At 41.4% G+C, this 16,930-nt stretch overlaps 1 protein-coding gene across 6 annotated transcripts in view; it reads left to right on the forward strand.

Moving 5' to 3' along the window:
- The window catches only part of evi5b (ecotropic viral integration site 5b), a 29,925-nt gene that overhangs the window by 1,381 nt on the left and 11,614 nt on the right, over nt 1–16,930 (forward strand). For 2 of the 6 annotated variants that reach the window (XM_061684880.1, XM_061684881.1), the window contains exons 1-10: nt 650–830; nt 7,016–7,230; nt 10,699–10,885; nt 13,527–13,751; nt 13,957–14,031; nt 14,111–14,236; nt 14,480–14,623; nt 15,500–15,589; nt 15,689–15,786; nt 16,827–16,887. In XM_061684880.1, the coding sequence (XP_061540864.1) occupies nt 789–830; nt 7,016–7,230; nt 10,699–10,885; nt 13,527–13,751; nt 13,957–14,031; nt 14,111–14,236; nt 14,480–14,623; nt 15,500–15,589; nt 15,689–15,786; nt 16,827–16,887 (1,263 nt within the window). In that variant the 5' untranslated portion in view covers nt 650–788. Of the gene's footprint in view, nt 1–139; nt 366–649; nt 831–7,015; nt 7,231–10,698; nt 10,886–13,526; nt 13,752–13,956; nt 14,032–14,110; nt 14,237–14,479; nt 14,624–15,499; nt 15,590–15,688; nt 15,787–16,826; nt 16,888–16,930 lie in introns of those variants that run through there. The other 4 variants (XM_061684884.1, XM_061684883.1, XM_061684885.1 and 1 more) reach the window with 4 other exon arrangements.

Here is a 16,930-nt window from a genome sequence, read left to right on the forward strand (position 1 = left end):
TTTAAGTTGCAGTTGCGTTTTAAGTTGCAGTTGCGCACTCCGGACAGGCGGTGTCGCTAACGTCGTGGTGAAGCGGAGTAAACGGCGCATGCGCAGTGGCATGTAAACACCGCCTGCATTGTATAGGCTGCCTGAGACGTTGCAGTCCACGTATTAGACGGACGCGATGGCACCCAGCCCAATGTAAGGAGGAGACACCCGACTCGGCGTAAGCAGTGGTAACGCGTCCCGGTGGAAAAGTGTCGGGGGAAAAAAATAACTTTTCTTGGGTTGTTTCTACGCGAGAATGCGGCGGACCGTAACTTAATGCACGGGAAGCGAGCCAAGCGAGGAAGTTTGGCGCGGGGTGTTCATATCCCTTCAAGGTAAATGGATGTTCTATTTAAAAAAAAAAAAAAAAAAATTACCCTCCTCTCCCTCTCGGGTCTGTCTAATTCCTGAAACGCTCCGTAAAACTACGGTTGTTAATGATTAATTAGAAATGAGCACGACGAATGTTTTATGAGTTAGCTGTTAGCCAGCTTGGCGCATCGTTAGCTTTGGAGCCTCTTGTGTGATTTATTATTTTTTTTTTTAGACTTTTTATGACCCTGAAATAAAAGTCCACTCCCTAAATCGTTAACTTGTGTGCAGGGATGTTAAATTAACGGGAGTTTGTCAGCTAGTTGCTAATGCTGTGTGTGCATGCTCGATGATGATTATCTCCTTTCAACACTCAACAGTAGGCAGCCATAAAAGGAGCAGATGAGTCTTGTTGTTTCCAAGTGGCTCGCTTGTCTGCTCAACAGATGGAGGATGAGGACGACGATAATGTGATCAGTGAGTCACAAGTGAGTGTGAAATAGAGTTGGACGATTCCTGAATCAGCTGTCAGTGAACAGTTTGAATCAAAATAAGTCTGGTGCCTCCCATGATTCCTCTGGTTGGATCCAAGGGCGACACATTTGGGATTCTGGCTCGAGTTTGCGAACGCAAATGGTTTGGTTCGCTGATTTAAGTGAGCAGTCTTACCAGAAGAACTGCAGACTTGGTTGACTTCGTTCACTGACTTGACTCACTGAACCAAAAGCATCCGAGTTCACTAAACCGAAATCATCTGAGTTTGCAGTGCTGACTTTGCTAACTTGAGTCAGCGTAGCAAATCATCTGAGTACTCTAACACGAGCCAGTGAACAAAGTCAACCGAGTCTGCGGTGTTTCTGGTGAGACTCCTAACTTGAGTCGATGAACCAAAATCATCCGAGTTCGCAGTGCTGACTCCGCTAACTTGAATCAGCAAAGCAAATCATCGGAGTCCTCTAACTCAAATTAGCAGACTCGCCAGAAACATGAAACTCTGATGATTTGGCTCACTGACTCACATACGCGGACTCACGAGAAACACTGTATGCTCAGATGATTTGGTACACTGACTAGAGTTAACAGACTGACCAGTTAACAACACATACACAATGGTCTGGTTAACTGACTTGATCCAGCAGTCTCACCAGAAACATGACTAACTGACTCTAGTTTGTGGACTCGCTGCAGACATGGCTGACTCTTTGATGCGGTACATTGATTCGCGTTAGCGGAAATACAACATGTTACAACACTTCATGTTTGGGGATACAGTTTGACCTTGAATTACAAGTGCCCCAATGAACACATTTTCTTGAGTCACGGCCCGACACGTGGTCAAAAGTTTTTGTGGGTCTTTTTTTGCCTCGTGTTGCGAGCAAAAAATCGACTAATGAATAATCGTCAGGCACTTCACCGACGAGATGGCGACAGCAAACATCGGAAGATCCGGCCACCATCTGTTCATGATGGTTGCATTAACCTATTGATGCATGCGGTCACTATGGTGGACAGCTACTTATAGGAATCTCATTAGTCATGCATCAGAGGGTTAAAAGTACAGGTACAGTTGTGTGTAGTTTAGGTAGCAGGTACGTAGCAGATGATGTCGATTGGCTTGAAGCATGAAATCATGGAAAAAATATGAGTAAGTGTGGAGAAAAGGCAAAAAGAGGAAGTTTAAGTGAAGTAAAACTTTACTTGTTTACATACTATTAAAGAAAAAATATGCATAAATGATTTATTTCTTGATGTAATTGTTATTACTGTATGTTTTCATACAATACAATAGGACACTCCAGAGCAAAACAAATAAAAATCAATAAAATAAAACAAAAATGCTATGTTTATAGATTGCGAACCGGAACCAGCATTCAGTGTACTCAGTGTAGGCCGAGACCGTGAGATGAAGCGATTTCACCAGCACTGGTGTGCAAGTGGCGACATGCACTACCGCCAGAGCAGGTTTCCTCGTTCTAGTTTAGTGCGGTGATGACGAGGCAGCAGCAGAGGAAATAAAAGTGTTGATGTGCCACAGTGGTCAGCATCAGTGTGTTGACTCCAGTATGCGAGCTGAATTGAAAGCGCTTTAGATTGTAATGAGTGTAGTGAAGCAATGCTTCTGCTTGGAGAACCATTTTAAAACGACGTTGTGTTAACCATAAATAAAAACAGAATACAATGATTTTCAAATCATGTTGAACCTATAATTAATTGAATACATGACAAAGACAAGATATTTAATGTTCAAACTGATGAACTTGATTGTTTTTAGCAAATAATCATACACTTAGAATTTAATGGCTGAAAACGTTCCAAAAAAGCTGGGACAGGTGGCAAAAAAGACTGAAAAAGTTGACGAATGCTCATCAAACACCTGTTTGGAACATCCCACAGGCGAACGGGCTAATTGGGAACAGGTGGGGGCCATGATTGGGTAGAAAAGGAGCTTCCCTGAACCGCTCAGTTATTCACAAACAACAAGTGCGTGAGAAAATAGTCCAACAGTTTAAGGACAAAGTTCCTCAACGTTCCATTGCAAGGAATTTAGGGATTTCATCATCTGCGGTCCATAATATCATCAAAAGGTTCAGAGAATCTGGAGAAATCACCGCACGTAAGCGGCAAGGCCCGAAAACCAACATTGAATGCCCGTGACCTTCGCTTCCCTCAGGCGGTACTGTATCAAAAACCGACATGAATGTGTACAGGACATCAACACATGGGCTCAGGAACACTTCAGAAAACCAATGTCAGTAAATACAGTTCGGCGCTACATCCGGAAGTGCAACTTGGAACTCTACTATGCAAAGCAAAAGCCATTTATCAACCACACCCAGAAACGCCGCCGGCTTCTCTGGTCCCGAGCTCATCTAAGATGGACTGACGCAAAGTGGAAAAGTGTTCTGTGGTCCGACGAGTCCGCATTTCGATACAACAGCGTGGCTTCGTAGTAAAAGAGTGCGGGTACTAGACTGGCCTGCCTGCAGTCCAGACCTGTCTCCCATTGAAAATGTGTGGCGCATGATGAAGCGTAAAATACGACAACGGAGACCCCGGACTGTTGAACAGCTGAAGCTGTACATCGGGCAAGAATGGGAAAGAATTCCACCGACAAAGCTTCAACAATTATTGTCGTCAGTTCCCAAACGTTTATTGAATGTTGTTAAAAGAAAAGGTGATGTGACACAGTGGTAAACCTGATCCTGTCCCAGCTTTTTGGGAAGCTGTTGCAGCCATAAAATTCTAAGTTCATGATTATTTGCTCAAAACAATCAAGTTGATCAGTTTGAACATTAAATGTCTTGTCTTTGTAGTGTGTTCAATTACATACAAGTCTAACATGATTTTCAAATCATTGTATTCTGTTGTTATTTATGTTTGTCAATGTCTTTGTCTCAAATGTGTTCTGTTGTCATACTAGAGCGGCTCGCTCCAATTACCGGAGACAAATTCCTTGTGTGTTTTTTGGACATACTTGGCAAATAAAGATGATTCTGATTCTGATTTAACACAACGTCCCAACTTCATTGGATTCGGGGTTGTACATTCAGCAAACCAGGGCAGCTCAAACGGCGACAAATAAACATCATCCGATAATTAAACCGAAACACAACCCCAAGATTAGATCAGATGGCCCCAAAGTGATACTTTTATTGCTCTGGCATGTGCACAAAATTAGGAATAGTTGAGTTTTTCAGTGAATAAAGGAGGATAGAAAAATATGCGAACATGCAAATGCCGAGCTGTTAATATGGGCGAATTCACTTAAATCGCCCATAGTCGCGGTTCACTATTCACCTATTCACATTTGTTTTCTATGGAACCTCTCCTATTATGTGTATTTTTGTGCTCTTTCTGTCACACTCCACAAGATGGCCCCAAAGCCCAGGCCAATAAGAGAGTAGTAATTGGTGTCAAGGATGTATGTTGGAGCGATACGTCTCGACTGACTTTAGATCTTTGTTTAAGGGAGGCGCTAAGTTTAGCCTGGGTTGTCAGTGGAAGTTACGGAGAGCCGTGTATTTTTTTTTTTTCGAATGATTTTTTTTTTTTTCAAGATCAATTAATTTGTAAGGCATTTATTTTGAAGGTATAATAATATTGTATGACAAGTTTAAAATGATTTTAGTGTTTTTGGACCTTAGCTTGTGGTATATTTATGGTAACTGTGAACCATTATTATAGCTAATTGGAAACCCTTTTGGGGGGTGTCAATTGCGTTTTTGTTTTCTTCTCCAAACCCAGTGACTTTTTATACACTGTTCTAAAATAAATTTTCCAGCCCTACTAGGAAAAATATAGCAAAATAATAGTAAAAGCAGCCTTATGTGTGTATGCATTGTGGCTCGTTAATATGCGTGGAGCGCATGAAGAGGAACAAGTGACAGTCCCAAATGTCCTCTGGCTTGTGAGAGAGACATTTGAATGAGTGGTTTCTTTTCCGTGACTCGCGCCATTAGCCATGCACGCCACGTCCCTGAGATCCCCGCCACCTCTGCGCCCTCCTCGCCGTCTTTTTTTCCTCCGTCTCTTTGAGCTCTCCTGCACACAAAAGCTGTGCCGTCAGGATTTATGTGGAAGCCTCTCAAATGGAATGCGCGACCGCTGCCGTCACCTGGCTCCAGAGGTAGGCGTGGCTGCACGAAAGGCTTTCTCGAGAAACGGTTCTCTCAGGGTTCGTCATTTAAACAAGTTCACACTGGCATATTGGGACCAGCTCGCCAAGCAAACCAATGCGATAAAACCGATTACTTCGCCCTACGTAAGCTTTGGGCATATTGAAAAGCTCCGATATGATTGTGAGGTATTATCACATAAACCTTTCATACACGAGTAAAGTGTTTTTTTTTTTACAATGCAAACTGTATCATTACAGGGATAAAGTGCTATTTTTGTCCAGAACAAAAGACATATTTTTTGAAGACTTTAGTCCTAATGTTTTTATATTAAATACATCTTTGTTCTTGTAAAGGTTATGACTTTCTTTCCTTGAAAAGTACAACTTTATTCTCATGACATTCAAACTTTTTTTTTTTTCTTTTTCTAGATGACTATGACATTTCATCTTTTTTCTTTGGAAAAAAGGCAACTTTTTAATTCCTATGGCCTTCAGGTTTACAGTCCACAACCACATATTTGCAGTTTGGTATTTGCGAAATTGCCGATTCACAGATTTTGTTTTTTTTGTTTTAGGGCGGAGGCGTTATTAAAAAAAAAAAAAAAAAAAAACCTGTATTCTCATGACTTTTTTCTCTCTAAAAATATGACATTTAAAATTTTTAATTGCTCTGGCATTGAGGTGTACACATGGTTGTCATATTAAAATGGTGTTAGACTTTTGAGGTGGTCCTTGGGAAAATATCTCCCCCCGAAAGGCTATCCCTTAACCCAAGAAGTTTGAGAACCCCTGTTCTGGAGCTTGTTTTTGCGGATGTCCAGGTGCGCGCGACGGTTCACTTCCTTTGACGAGAAGGCGCTATCTTTGCTGCAGCACTTTGACCTGCCAGTGTGATCAAGCATATGACCAAATGAGCTCCTGCCATAAGCGGTCGAAGGATTAGCAGCGGAACGCCGCGGTGGCGTTATGGTGGACTGGATGCGACCGGATATGCTGTCACGGAAGCCGGGGAATGACTTGGAAGAATAGGAGGTAGAGAATTTGAGGGATTGTCACCTTTGCTCGGTTCGGTGGCAAACGTTAAGGAAGAGTTTTCACTCTTTGGGCCGGGCCGATTCCCGTCCTGTCCCAGGGTAAAAACAAAGTGGCGTGGCATAAACGGCATGCATGCATTTGTAACATGAAGACTTCTTGTCCGCTGCGATGACAAGAACAGGGCACTCCGCTTCTCAATATTGTGTTGAAGTTGAGGACACGATGTTTCGGTACTACATGATATATTTGTAGGTTATGTACCAAGCAAGAACTGAGAGTTTGGGAAACCCTACTTTAGACGAGACTTGTGTATTGTACATAATATGCTGTAATCGGATATTAATTGTCATCCTTGCATTGCCACAGCACTTCATGAAATATTTTCGAATCAGTTGTTAACATTTTTAATTTTTTTTTTTTTTTCATTATTCGTATGTTCTTAATATTTGTCATGTTTAGTTCTTTGGTTTCTTTTTTGGAAAAAAAAACTTTATTTTTTTAACCTTTATCTAGCTCTGGGCCTTTTATTTGATTTCTTGTTTTTTGTTTATTTTTCATAACCTTTTAATTTTTGAAACTTTTACCTGTCAGGTTTTGTTTTTTAAATTGGTCTAATTTGTAAAATGATTGTTTAATCTTTTATACAGATTCACATCCATTTTTATTTTTCATCAACTTTTTAAAGCCTTTTTCTGTTGCATTTCCTTTTTTGATTGTTTAATACAAAAAGTGTATTTCCTATATGTAGATATTTTATTTCAGGCTAAGCATATACCATGTTTTCAAATTATGTTCTTTTTTTTATCATTTCAAATTAAAAGTTAAATGTATTTTTTTCTATTTATAATTTTGCATTTATTTATTTTTAAGCCGTTTGAATTTTGTTAACTTATTTATTTTTGAGATTTGAATTGCACTTTTTAAGACTTGTATCTGCCGCATTTGTGTTTTTAATTACGTAAATGCAAAAAAATGTATATATTTTTTCTTAATTTCTTATATTTGTATTATCACGTGCAGGTGGCGACAGACAAGGTTCCTGGTAGGCTGAGTTCTACTCTCTCATGGGTGAAGAAGTCGGTGTCGCACACGGTCAGTCAGATGGCTAGCCAGGTGGCCCCGCCCACGTCCCTGCCGACCTCCGCTTCCTCGCCGTCGTTGTCTTCGCCGTCCTCGCCGCCTCACCTCAGCCCCGATGACGTGGAGCTGCTCGCCAAGCTGGAGGAGCAGAACAGGTGAAGAAGGAAAAAAAAAATAATTTTAAATTGCGATAAAATCCACGATGACGCTATTGTATGTAAAAGCCATCGTTTTCCTGGATTCTGTATGAATGGCACAAACACAAAACGCGGGGACGAAGTGGACTCGAAATTTTACACTCTTTGTTGGTAGTTTCAGAGCCGTAAAAGTGTGTTGAAAGGGTGAGCAGTGACAGTAAGTCATCGCATATTTACAGTTTGGCATTCGCGAATTTGCCTATTTGCTGAAAAGTATGAATTTGGCACCACCTTGGAGTTGTTAGGTTTATTTCATTTTATGGTCATTTTTTTCTACATTTATGATATCCTGTTTTGTTTGCAGTCCTTGAATTTACTCGGGGCGAGGGATTACTTAAAGTTAAAGTGTTTTTTTTTTTTTTTTTTTTTTTTTTTGTGTGCTTCTCTCCCGATGCAGCTACTACTAATGCTGTTACTTTGCTGTTAAAATTTGCCAGTATTCCCTCACTTTTACTGCGTGTAAACGCCAAAATGTGAGTCTAATGAAAGTGTATAACCATTACTACTTATTATGAAATGATCTGATTATGGGTGTGAAAGGACATAAAGTAACGGGACTATTAACACTTCTCTGGGTGGTAAAACTTACTGCCCAATCTATTTGTACAGCCCTAATGTGGCAATGTTGCCATCTCTGTGTGAAATAGACTCCTGTTACAACGCAACTGGAGTTGAAACAATTAATTGGATAACGGGAACAATTCGATGAGCCGTGTAGAAATGAGTTGGCGCGATGGTGACGAGCCAGGAGCAACGATTGCAAAAAAATATATATAACGTGTCTGAAATTTGGGATCATTTCTCACTTAAAAAAAGAAGAGGAAATGTAATGTGTCTACTGCAAAGCAGAACTGATGTAACACAACAGCACGTGTACGAACGCCAACACAAGATATCGATGTTAGCTAATTTTATGTAGCCTACCACCGCTAGTTGGAATGTATTGTAATTCCGCCACATATGGTCTAGGATAGACACAGTCACCGGTGCCATGTTAAATGCTTTTTTTAACCAAACAGTAAGAAAAGAAACACATAATAAGCACATTTGTACACAAGTGGCGACGACCGAAACTATCACCCAGGCATTTAAGGCGCAGACTCAATAACGGTTAGCTCGGTAATAAATAGCCAGCCGCTAACCTGAGCGCATTAACGGTCAACTATACATTCTTATTCGCTGACTCCCACGACACTCACAAGGCCAGGCCCCGCCTTGTAAAGCCACACACGCTATTATAGTGTGGAATGTACTGATGGCGGCCTCAAGTGGACAAAAATAATACATGCACCTCACATGCACAATTTGTTGGTTGTTAATGCAAAATAATTTTTTTATCCAATTCCTTAATTCATTGATAGGATAGTCTTTAGCGAAATCAATTCCCCAAAAGTTCGATAGCTGAAGCGTAAAAGCAAAGGCCGATCTACTGATACGCAAAGAGACTACTATAACCACTTAACGTCTAATATTATATATAATATAATATAAACCATGCAAGAATATCCTACTTCTCTGGATTCTGCGTCAAAGGCACATAGCAATTTTATAGGCTCTCTGTGTGCATTAGACTGCTGTAACGTCCAATCGAGCGAGTTCATAAGGGCAGGCTTGAATTTTTGCGTTCGGACAGTCCGCTGTGTTTGTCTTGGGTTTTCCGAGGCCTTTGGACTCTGCAAGAGCAGATAAAAGTCAGCCAAGATTGTAGATGCTCAGCACACAACAACGTTGTCTGTAAACGGCTCCGGACCTCGAAGATCAACACCATGGGGAGAACGTCATGAACTGGTCCTGGTACGCTGCTTTTATACTAGACGCTCATTGTGGACTTGAAGGCGGTCCAATTGGACCTTTTATTACAGACAAGCGTCTCGTGCTGGTGAATTATTAGCCGAGCAGCTCGCGTGTTTGCATACCGGTGGTCCACCGAGCCTTCAAAACTCTTTGAATTCCCTTTAAATCCGGCCTTGGAAGGTCTTAATGCCACAAAATCATTTTTTTTGCATTCGACACATTTTTAATTAGCCTTTAGCATTTTAGCATGATGTATTTATTTGTACTATGATGGTGCTGCTGCTCATTGCACACAATTGTATATCGTTACAGTAACATAAATTAGTAATATTAACTGGATGCATTTGTGTTGAGCGAATGCAATCGTTGAACCTGCTAACAAAGAAAATGTGATTACGTCCATTAATTGAGTGTAGCTATACGGATAAAGACAAAGACGATAATTAAATATTTAAAATGTCCTACCTGTATATTTTGTATTAAGCCACTATTTCAATTAAAATAAAATTTCATTAAAATATAATACATTATATTGAACTTATTTCATTGATTTAAATTTCTTTCATGGCCTTTTTAATTATTTCAAGGCATTTAAGTCATCAAATTGTATTATATTTAATAGTTTTTGGGGGGATTATTGGATCATATTTCAGGGCATTTTTTGTTATTTAATGATTTACTTGCTTACTGATTACTATTGCCTTTTTGTCTGGTTACCCGTCAAAAGATGTGATATTGGGATCAATGATCTGATTGGTTAAACTAAAATGTATGATAAATTAGATTTAGGCAGTTTGCATTAAGAAATGCCGCAACCTACCTAACTGTAAAACTGTCATGCTTTTTAAATATGTAATAGACAACAATCGCAGAACATCTTAACATCTGTCCGTAGTGGTCATATTTAGTGAATGACAGGTGTTACATGTGGCTTTCTTAAATTATGCTGACGTACGGTACACACGGTCACGCTTGTGATTGTGTGTGAGCTTGATTCTGGGCGTTCCTTTTGTTCAACTTGTCGCCTGAGCCGAGTGGGAATCTCTCTGGCTCTTTGCGGCCGTGAGTTCCGCCCGCGCGACCCAGATGCGGCTGAAACTCGAGCCAGCTGCGTGACGTCAACGCTGCCGCTGCTGTTTTCCAAGATCGGGTGCCCGGGTGCTTGCGCGTCCTTTTGAAGACACGTAATGGAGAGGGAACAGGAACCTTTATTTACGGTACATGCTGAGTTTCAATTAACATTTTAACAAAGGTTAAAATACCACTGGAAATAAAAAATAGACCATGATTATATCAAAACATTTACAATATAAATTTTTCAAACATTTAAAAAAAAATCACTGATATAATTCATTTTATTTTAGAGTAATAAAATTTTTAATGTAATTCAAGGTAAAATATTGTTCATGTGGCTGACGTGTTAACAACATGAGAAACATATATATATATATATATATATATATATATATATATATATACATTAAAAGCATATAGCCTAAGCATAAAAACGGGTTTCAACCTAAAATGCATCTGTTGTTGTTTTGAATATCCGCATATTGTGTTTTGCATTGTATTGTGTATATCATATAAACCCGTGTGGACCGTCAATGGCACTACTTGATTGTATTGCAGGCTCCTGGAGACGGACAGCAAATCCCTGCGCTCCAACGGCTCGCGGCGGAACAGCGGCTCCTCGCTGGTGTCGAGCTCCTCGGCCTCGTCCAATCTCTCGCACCTGGAGGAGGACTCGTGGATCCTGTGGGGGCGCATCGTCAACGAGTGGGAGGATGTGCGAAAGAAGAAGGAGAAGCAGCTCAAGGTAAGATTTGGTCCCATGCTTTCGTGAGCCGTCACGGTGGAAGACATGATGGCTTTCTTTCCAGATGCGAGCCTTCGCTTCTTCGATCTGTTCATTTTTTGCGTTGTTGCAAGCGAGCTTCAGATACTCTGCCATTAAAGTGGAGAGGAAAAAAAATCGAGCAATTAAGGTTGGCACTACGCCACTTAAAGTCACACATCCAAGATACCGATGCTCTACAATCCAGCGATATTTTACTTTTTCCAAAAGAAGTAACACAAAAAATAATAATAATTCAGCAGGACTGTACCCCCACGTATTCACGGGTCGACATTCACACATTTTCAGATTGTTTTTGGAACGTTTCCTTCCATTCCCCTCGCCACAGCAATAAAAGTATTACTTTGGCGCTATCTTGTGGCATCTTGTTGCCAAGGAACTATGTTGAACTGTGTTGAGGAGCTTCATTCAGACAAAAGCAGTGCTTTGCTCCCATCTTGTGGCGATTCTTAACCTTTTTGGGAGGCACGGCAATTATTGATTTTCGGGTGCAGGCTCATTAATTATTTTCAGCTTTCTTTTAGTTTATGATTTTAATTGCGTTATCATTTTACTGTTTTGCTCTTTCGTTTCGTGCTTTTATGTTAGAATTTTATTTTTTTATGTAATCAATTTTTTTTTTGCCTCTCTAAAGCACTGTGGGTTTGCCTTGTGTTTGAATGGTGCTATAAAAATAATCTCGCCTCTCCTTTCCTCGGATCTCCTGAGGGAAGCGTCCAACTACGGTGTTTACTCGAAACTATTTCCCGTTGCTATGTTTGTATGCGGGGCCCCCACCGTGTGTCCTTCGATGTGTTATTTTAGCTAAAGCTAATTTTAGTGCACATTTCCAGCTTCAAACCTCTCGTGTGGCTCGAGGAAGTGATAGGCTGATGTTGATACCTGACACTCGCTGTGACTGCCAACCGATGAAAGTATACTGAAAAGTGGGACTCTATGGGTCAGACTTTTTTTTTTTTTTTTTACCATAGAAACATTCCAGTTGTATGTGCTGATCTGGAAAAAAAAAATTACCATGCTATTATTGGGTCAAATTCGTCTTCGTTTTTTATTTATTTATTTATTTATTTTTTTTGCCAGCTACACATCACCACCCCATTTGGTACAACTTTAGTACTGCACCTGTACGACTAAAATTACACATCTTGAACTTTGAAGTTTTGAAGTAGAGGTCCGACTCGCCCGCTACGTCCCCCATTTGCTGTTCACATTGACAGTAAACAAATCCGAATTGAATTGTTACTCCTTGTACTATTCTAAAATAACAGTCCAACATATGGGAACATGGCCCAGCTGTACAAGTGGCGCCACCTGCCGCTGACCTGCGGGAGCTACACATTTTCAACATGCTGTAACAAGGCGACGATTGTGCCTGTAAAATGCACATGTGTGTCTCGAGAGCAACAATCTTGTCTGAACTCGCACAAGTCCTGCTCAAAGTCAACCTCTGGCCGAGATGCACCCTGGGCTGACCAGATGTACGCACGCAAACACACACACACACACACACACGTGCACACATCGTAGCAGGAAAGAGCAGGGTGCCCCGTCAGCACAGGAAGTTTCTTAATCACATCGTGTCAGCAATAATGCATGGAAACAAACCCACACACGATATAATAACATTATTGCGGACCGTTATGTTAGTTCTTTATCACGTAACAAAATTGGAGGGCTGCTGTGTCGCACCATAACGGCGGCCTCTGCTTTGCCTGGTTCTGTTGCATAATACAGTCAAAATTGGTTTGAAATTGGCAACAAAAAGCACAACATATAACAATACAAATCTGCACATGGACCTGGGTGATCGTTATTGTTATTTTTAAGAGCTTTCTGTCATCAACCACAGTGAAAATAAAAAAAATAACAATCGTACTGTATGAAATCTTGACAATTGTGTGGTTAAATGAAGATTTTGATATATGCAGCTATCCTTAATCCTGTTCCAAGCTGTCTGTGGCATGCATAAAAAATTACATTACACTTCACACGCTGTTTCTTGTCTTGCTGAAAGTAGTCTGTTTTCATATGGCAACCCTGTCTCATGCCAGTGAACAGCTTTTAAACCACGCCCCATACCTGTATACTGCTGGCCAATGCCGGGCCCAGCTATCATTCGCATGACGACCGGGGCCGGAGCTAGGGGGTTGTGACTAAGCCAGCAGCTTCTACGTGCAGAAGCGTTGGGGGGGGGGAAAAGGGAGCATCCGTTAAAAAAAAAAAAACAACAACAAAAATCATCACTCGGGCAGCACTTGTCACTGAAGTGTACGGATTGTAAACACAATAAAAAAAACATTTTCACGAAAGGAGACAGCACTTCATTCACTTGTGTGCCGATCCATGCATGTGGTCCATGCATTGGACATATCGCCAAACAATATCCACCACCAACGTAACGAGTAATCAAGTATATTCCGCTTTTCACACAATTACACGTATACAGTTAGCTAATGCTAATCTGTGCGTTAAACAAAACTATGCAGCTCAGCTTACCTTTTGGCTTTGACACAAATGTGTTTCATACAGTGTAAGACGGTCTTGGCTTGAAAGTGTTACACACTTGAACGACACCAACTATACTAAGGAATTTCCCTTTCAGGATCTGGTCCGAAAAGGGATTCCGCACCACTTCCGGGCCATCGTGTGGCAGCTGCTGTGCAACGCCCAGAACATGGCCATCAAGGACCAGTACTCGGACCTGCTGAAGATGACGTCGCCCTGCGAGAAGCTGATTCGCCGCGACATCGCCCGCACTTACCCCGAGCACGACTTCTTCAAGGAGAAGGACAGCCTGGGCCAGGAGGTTCTCTTCAATGTCATGAAGGTAACCGACGACGAGCCCCTTTCACGCAGAGTTTACGCAAAATTGCAGCAGTTATTCGTCTGTGCCCGCTTCCCTGAATTTTGTGTGAAAGGCACACGCTGATAAATGCCAGATCTAATTTTAGGGCTCAAATACAGTAATTTAGCGGGGTCTCAGTTGCCTGGTATAAATGAATTTCTGGCCCAACTTGTTTGCTCTTCCTCAGGCGTACTCCCTGGTGGACCGTGAGGTGGGTTATTGTCAAGGCAGCGCCTTCATCGTCGGGCTGCTGCTCATGCAGGTAATCGCCGCGTTCTCACGTCTTCGCACAGTCTTGGCTAGCAAAGCCGAAATCCTCACGGGGAGTTTTGCCCCTCCAGATGCCGGAGGAGGAGGCCTTCTGTGTCTTTGTCAAGCTGATGCAGGACTACAGGCTCCGGGAGCTCTTCAAGCCCAGCATGGCAGAGCTGGGCCTCTGCATGTACCAGTTCGAGAGCATGATCCAGGTAGGAGACTCTATCAAGGCGCTACTACCAGGGGTTTTCCTGGCTCAAATTGAGGCAAAGGCAATACCGTTCTGATCATTCGCACACCCAAAACCGGAAAATTATCTCTTCCGACACATTTGCAGTAGAAAACAAAATCCGTCATTTGCGACTCATCATCTTCCGCCTCCAAATTGTATATGCAGGAAAGTCCCCGACTACAAAACTACTAAACAAGGTGACTGGACTATCTTCTCCTTCCAGGAGGATCTCCCCGAGCTCCACGTGCACTTCCAGGCACAGAGCTTCCACACCTCCATGTACGCCTCCTCCTGGTTCCTCACCATCTTCCTCACCTCCTTCCCGCTGCCCGTTGCCACCCGCATCTTCGACATCTTCATGTGCGAGGTGGGTACTTGCCAGAGACAAGATTAAAGTAGACAAAAAAACATTCTGTTGTTGGTTGTTCATTAATGCCACCTCCTGGAGAATCTGTGCAGAGTCCCCCTGCTCTAAAGGGGTTCTCAAACTTTAGCTTTCTAAGGACCCCTTCATAATCCTAAAACTAATTAAACGTGTACCCATAAATGCTATAGGAATTTAAAAGTTGCCTATTTTTGCGAAAAAAGGTAGTAACATTACGATATCAAGTGAAAATTGTTTTTAGAGAAAAAAAGTTGTAATTTTACAAGAATAAAGTATTTGTTTCTTCTTTGCAAGAACAAAAATGTAATTTGTCAGGATTTGAACATCACAATCCAGAGGAAAATAAAGTTGTATGTTTTTCCAAGATAAAGTCATAATATAGATTTTAACAAGGGAAGAAAGTCATTTATTTAATGAGTGAGTTTCAAAAATAAAATTTGACTCTTGCAATATTATGCCTTTTACTCTGGAAAAGATGCCTTTATTTTCTGAAAAAGAGGACTCTATTCTCAGGAAAAAATGGCTTTGTTCTTGAAAGAAATAGGACTTTATTCCTGTATCAATACGCTTTTCATTAAAAAAACCAAACGACAACCTGACTTTATTCATGCGAGGATGTCAGATTCATGTGATGATTCGTCACGATCATATCAGAGCTTGATATTGGTCATGGTATAAGCTAAAGTAGTGAGGAGGAATTGTTTCATTATATTTGTTTTATTGGCACACAGGACCGTTATATGTAGGTGTAGTCTTTTTGAAATGATAAGTCCTATTTTAGTGCAACTTATTTCACGTCTCGCGGGCTTAATGTACAGCCGAGTGGTGTTGTACAGTAGTGGTGTTGTCCGCTATCAGGGTCTGGAGATCGTGTTCCGAGTGGGCCTGGCCATCCTGCAGATGAACCAGGCGGAACTCATCCAGCTGGACATGGAGGGAATGTTACAGGTACGACTGCTCGCTCCTACGTCGTGAATAGTAGTTTGTCTGCGGGCGTGACTTTGAACTCATCGGGCTTCTGCTCTGCACCCCAACCGGCGACCGCAGCACTTTCAGAAGGTCGTCCCACGCCAGCTGGACAGTGGCCCCGACAAGGTCATCCAGGCGGCTTATCAGTTCAAGTACAACGCCAAGAAGATGAAAAAGTAAGCAAACGCCCGGCTTGTACGTGGAGAAAAACATTTTAGACCCAAACTGCGTCCTAAATCCCAAGTCAAGTTTGCTCAGTCAGGACTGCCGCACACCAAGCGACGTGGCCGAACCTGACTGAACTGTCGCGCAGTTTGCGGGCTTCTGCGACTAGTTTTCGACGACCGCTGGCCACTAGCTTTGCTGCAATTACATTTTCTCGCAGATTTAACAGCCAGTCAAAAATGCACATGAGCTTTTACCCCAAAAGATGTCTGCGGGTGCAAAGCGTAAGCGAGACGCAGCTGACCGCTGCCAAGCCATGCCATTACACTAAATACAGTATGTAAATATTGTTATACAATATTACTTAACTTTATAATTTCTCAATTTTTGGTACCTGTGGCGAGAAAGTAAAACACGGAGATTCTCTGTTGTCGAAATGATCATTTATTTTGTCCTTTCTGCCAATGCAAAAATCATGTCGAAACCTTACACTACTACTACTACAACATTAGTTTATGTAGGACTATTCTGCATTTGCAAAATTGGCCCAAAAAGTTATTAAAATCGAAAATAATATGAACTTTCTATTCATAGCACTACAGAAAATTAAGTTTGCAGCAAATTGCATAAATGGGAGTTGTCTACTCCACTTTGTGCTCTGTGTTTCGGCCAGCTTTGGGGTGGAAGATGCACCCAAAAATGCTGAAAAATCAGTGACTCTTTGCGTGATCACTCAGATGAGGGTTTTTATTATTTATTTATTTATTTAGATAAATATATAGTACATGTTTATAAAAACAACGTAATTGAGTCGTGTATCTGAACCTACACTGATGGGCTGATTTTAGCGTGTTGAATAATTTAAAGGCGTAACATTCAGAGTGGCTGTTGCATCCTTTGATTTTCTTTTCTGTGTGCGACACTTGGAAGTAAACGTTTGGACACCCATAATTGGAGTTAGAATTTGTATTGCTTTCTGTGTCGCCACCATGTGGTCAAGTGGGGAAACTCCATCCTGCTGCCTCTTCACCTTGTCTTTTACTCTCGTCAGGTTGGAGAAGGAATACACCACCATCAAGACCAAAGAGATGGAGGAGCAGGTGGAGATCAAAGTAAGCCTAGCCAACCAAGTTTTGCCTTTTAAAAAGTTTTTTA

Source organism: Phycodurus eques, chromosome 8 (assembly GCF_024500275.1).
Source record: "Phycodurus eques isolate BA_2022a chromosome 8, UOR_Pequ_1.1, whole genome shotgun sequence".
Classification (NCBI taxonomy): Eukaryota; Metazoa; Chordata; class Actinopteri; order Syngnathiformes; family Syngnathidae; genus Phycodurus; species Phycodurus eques.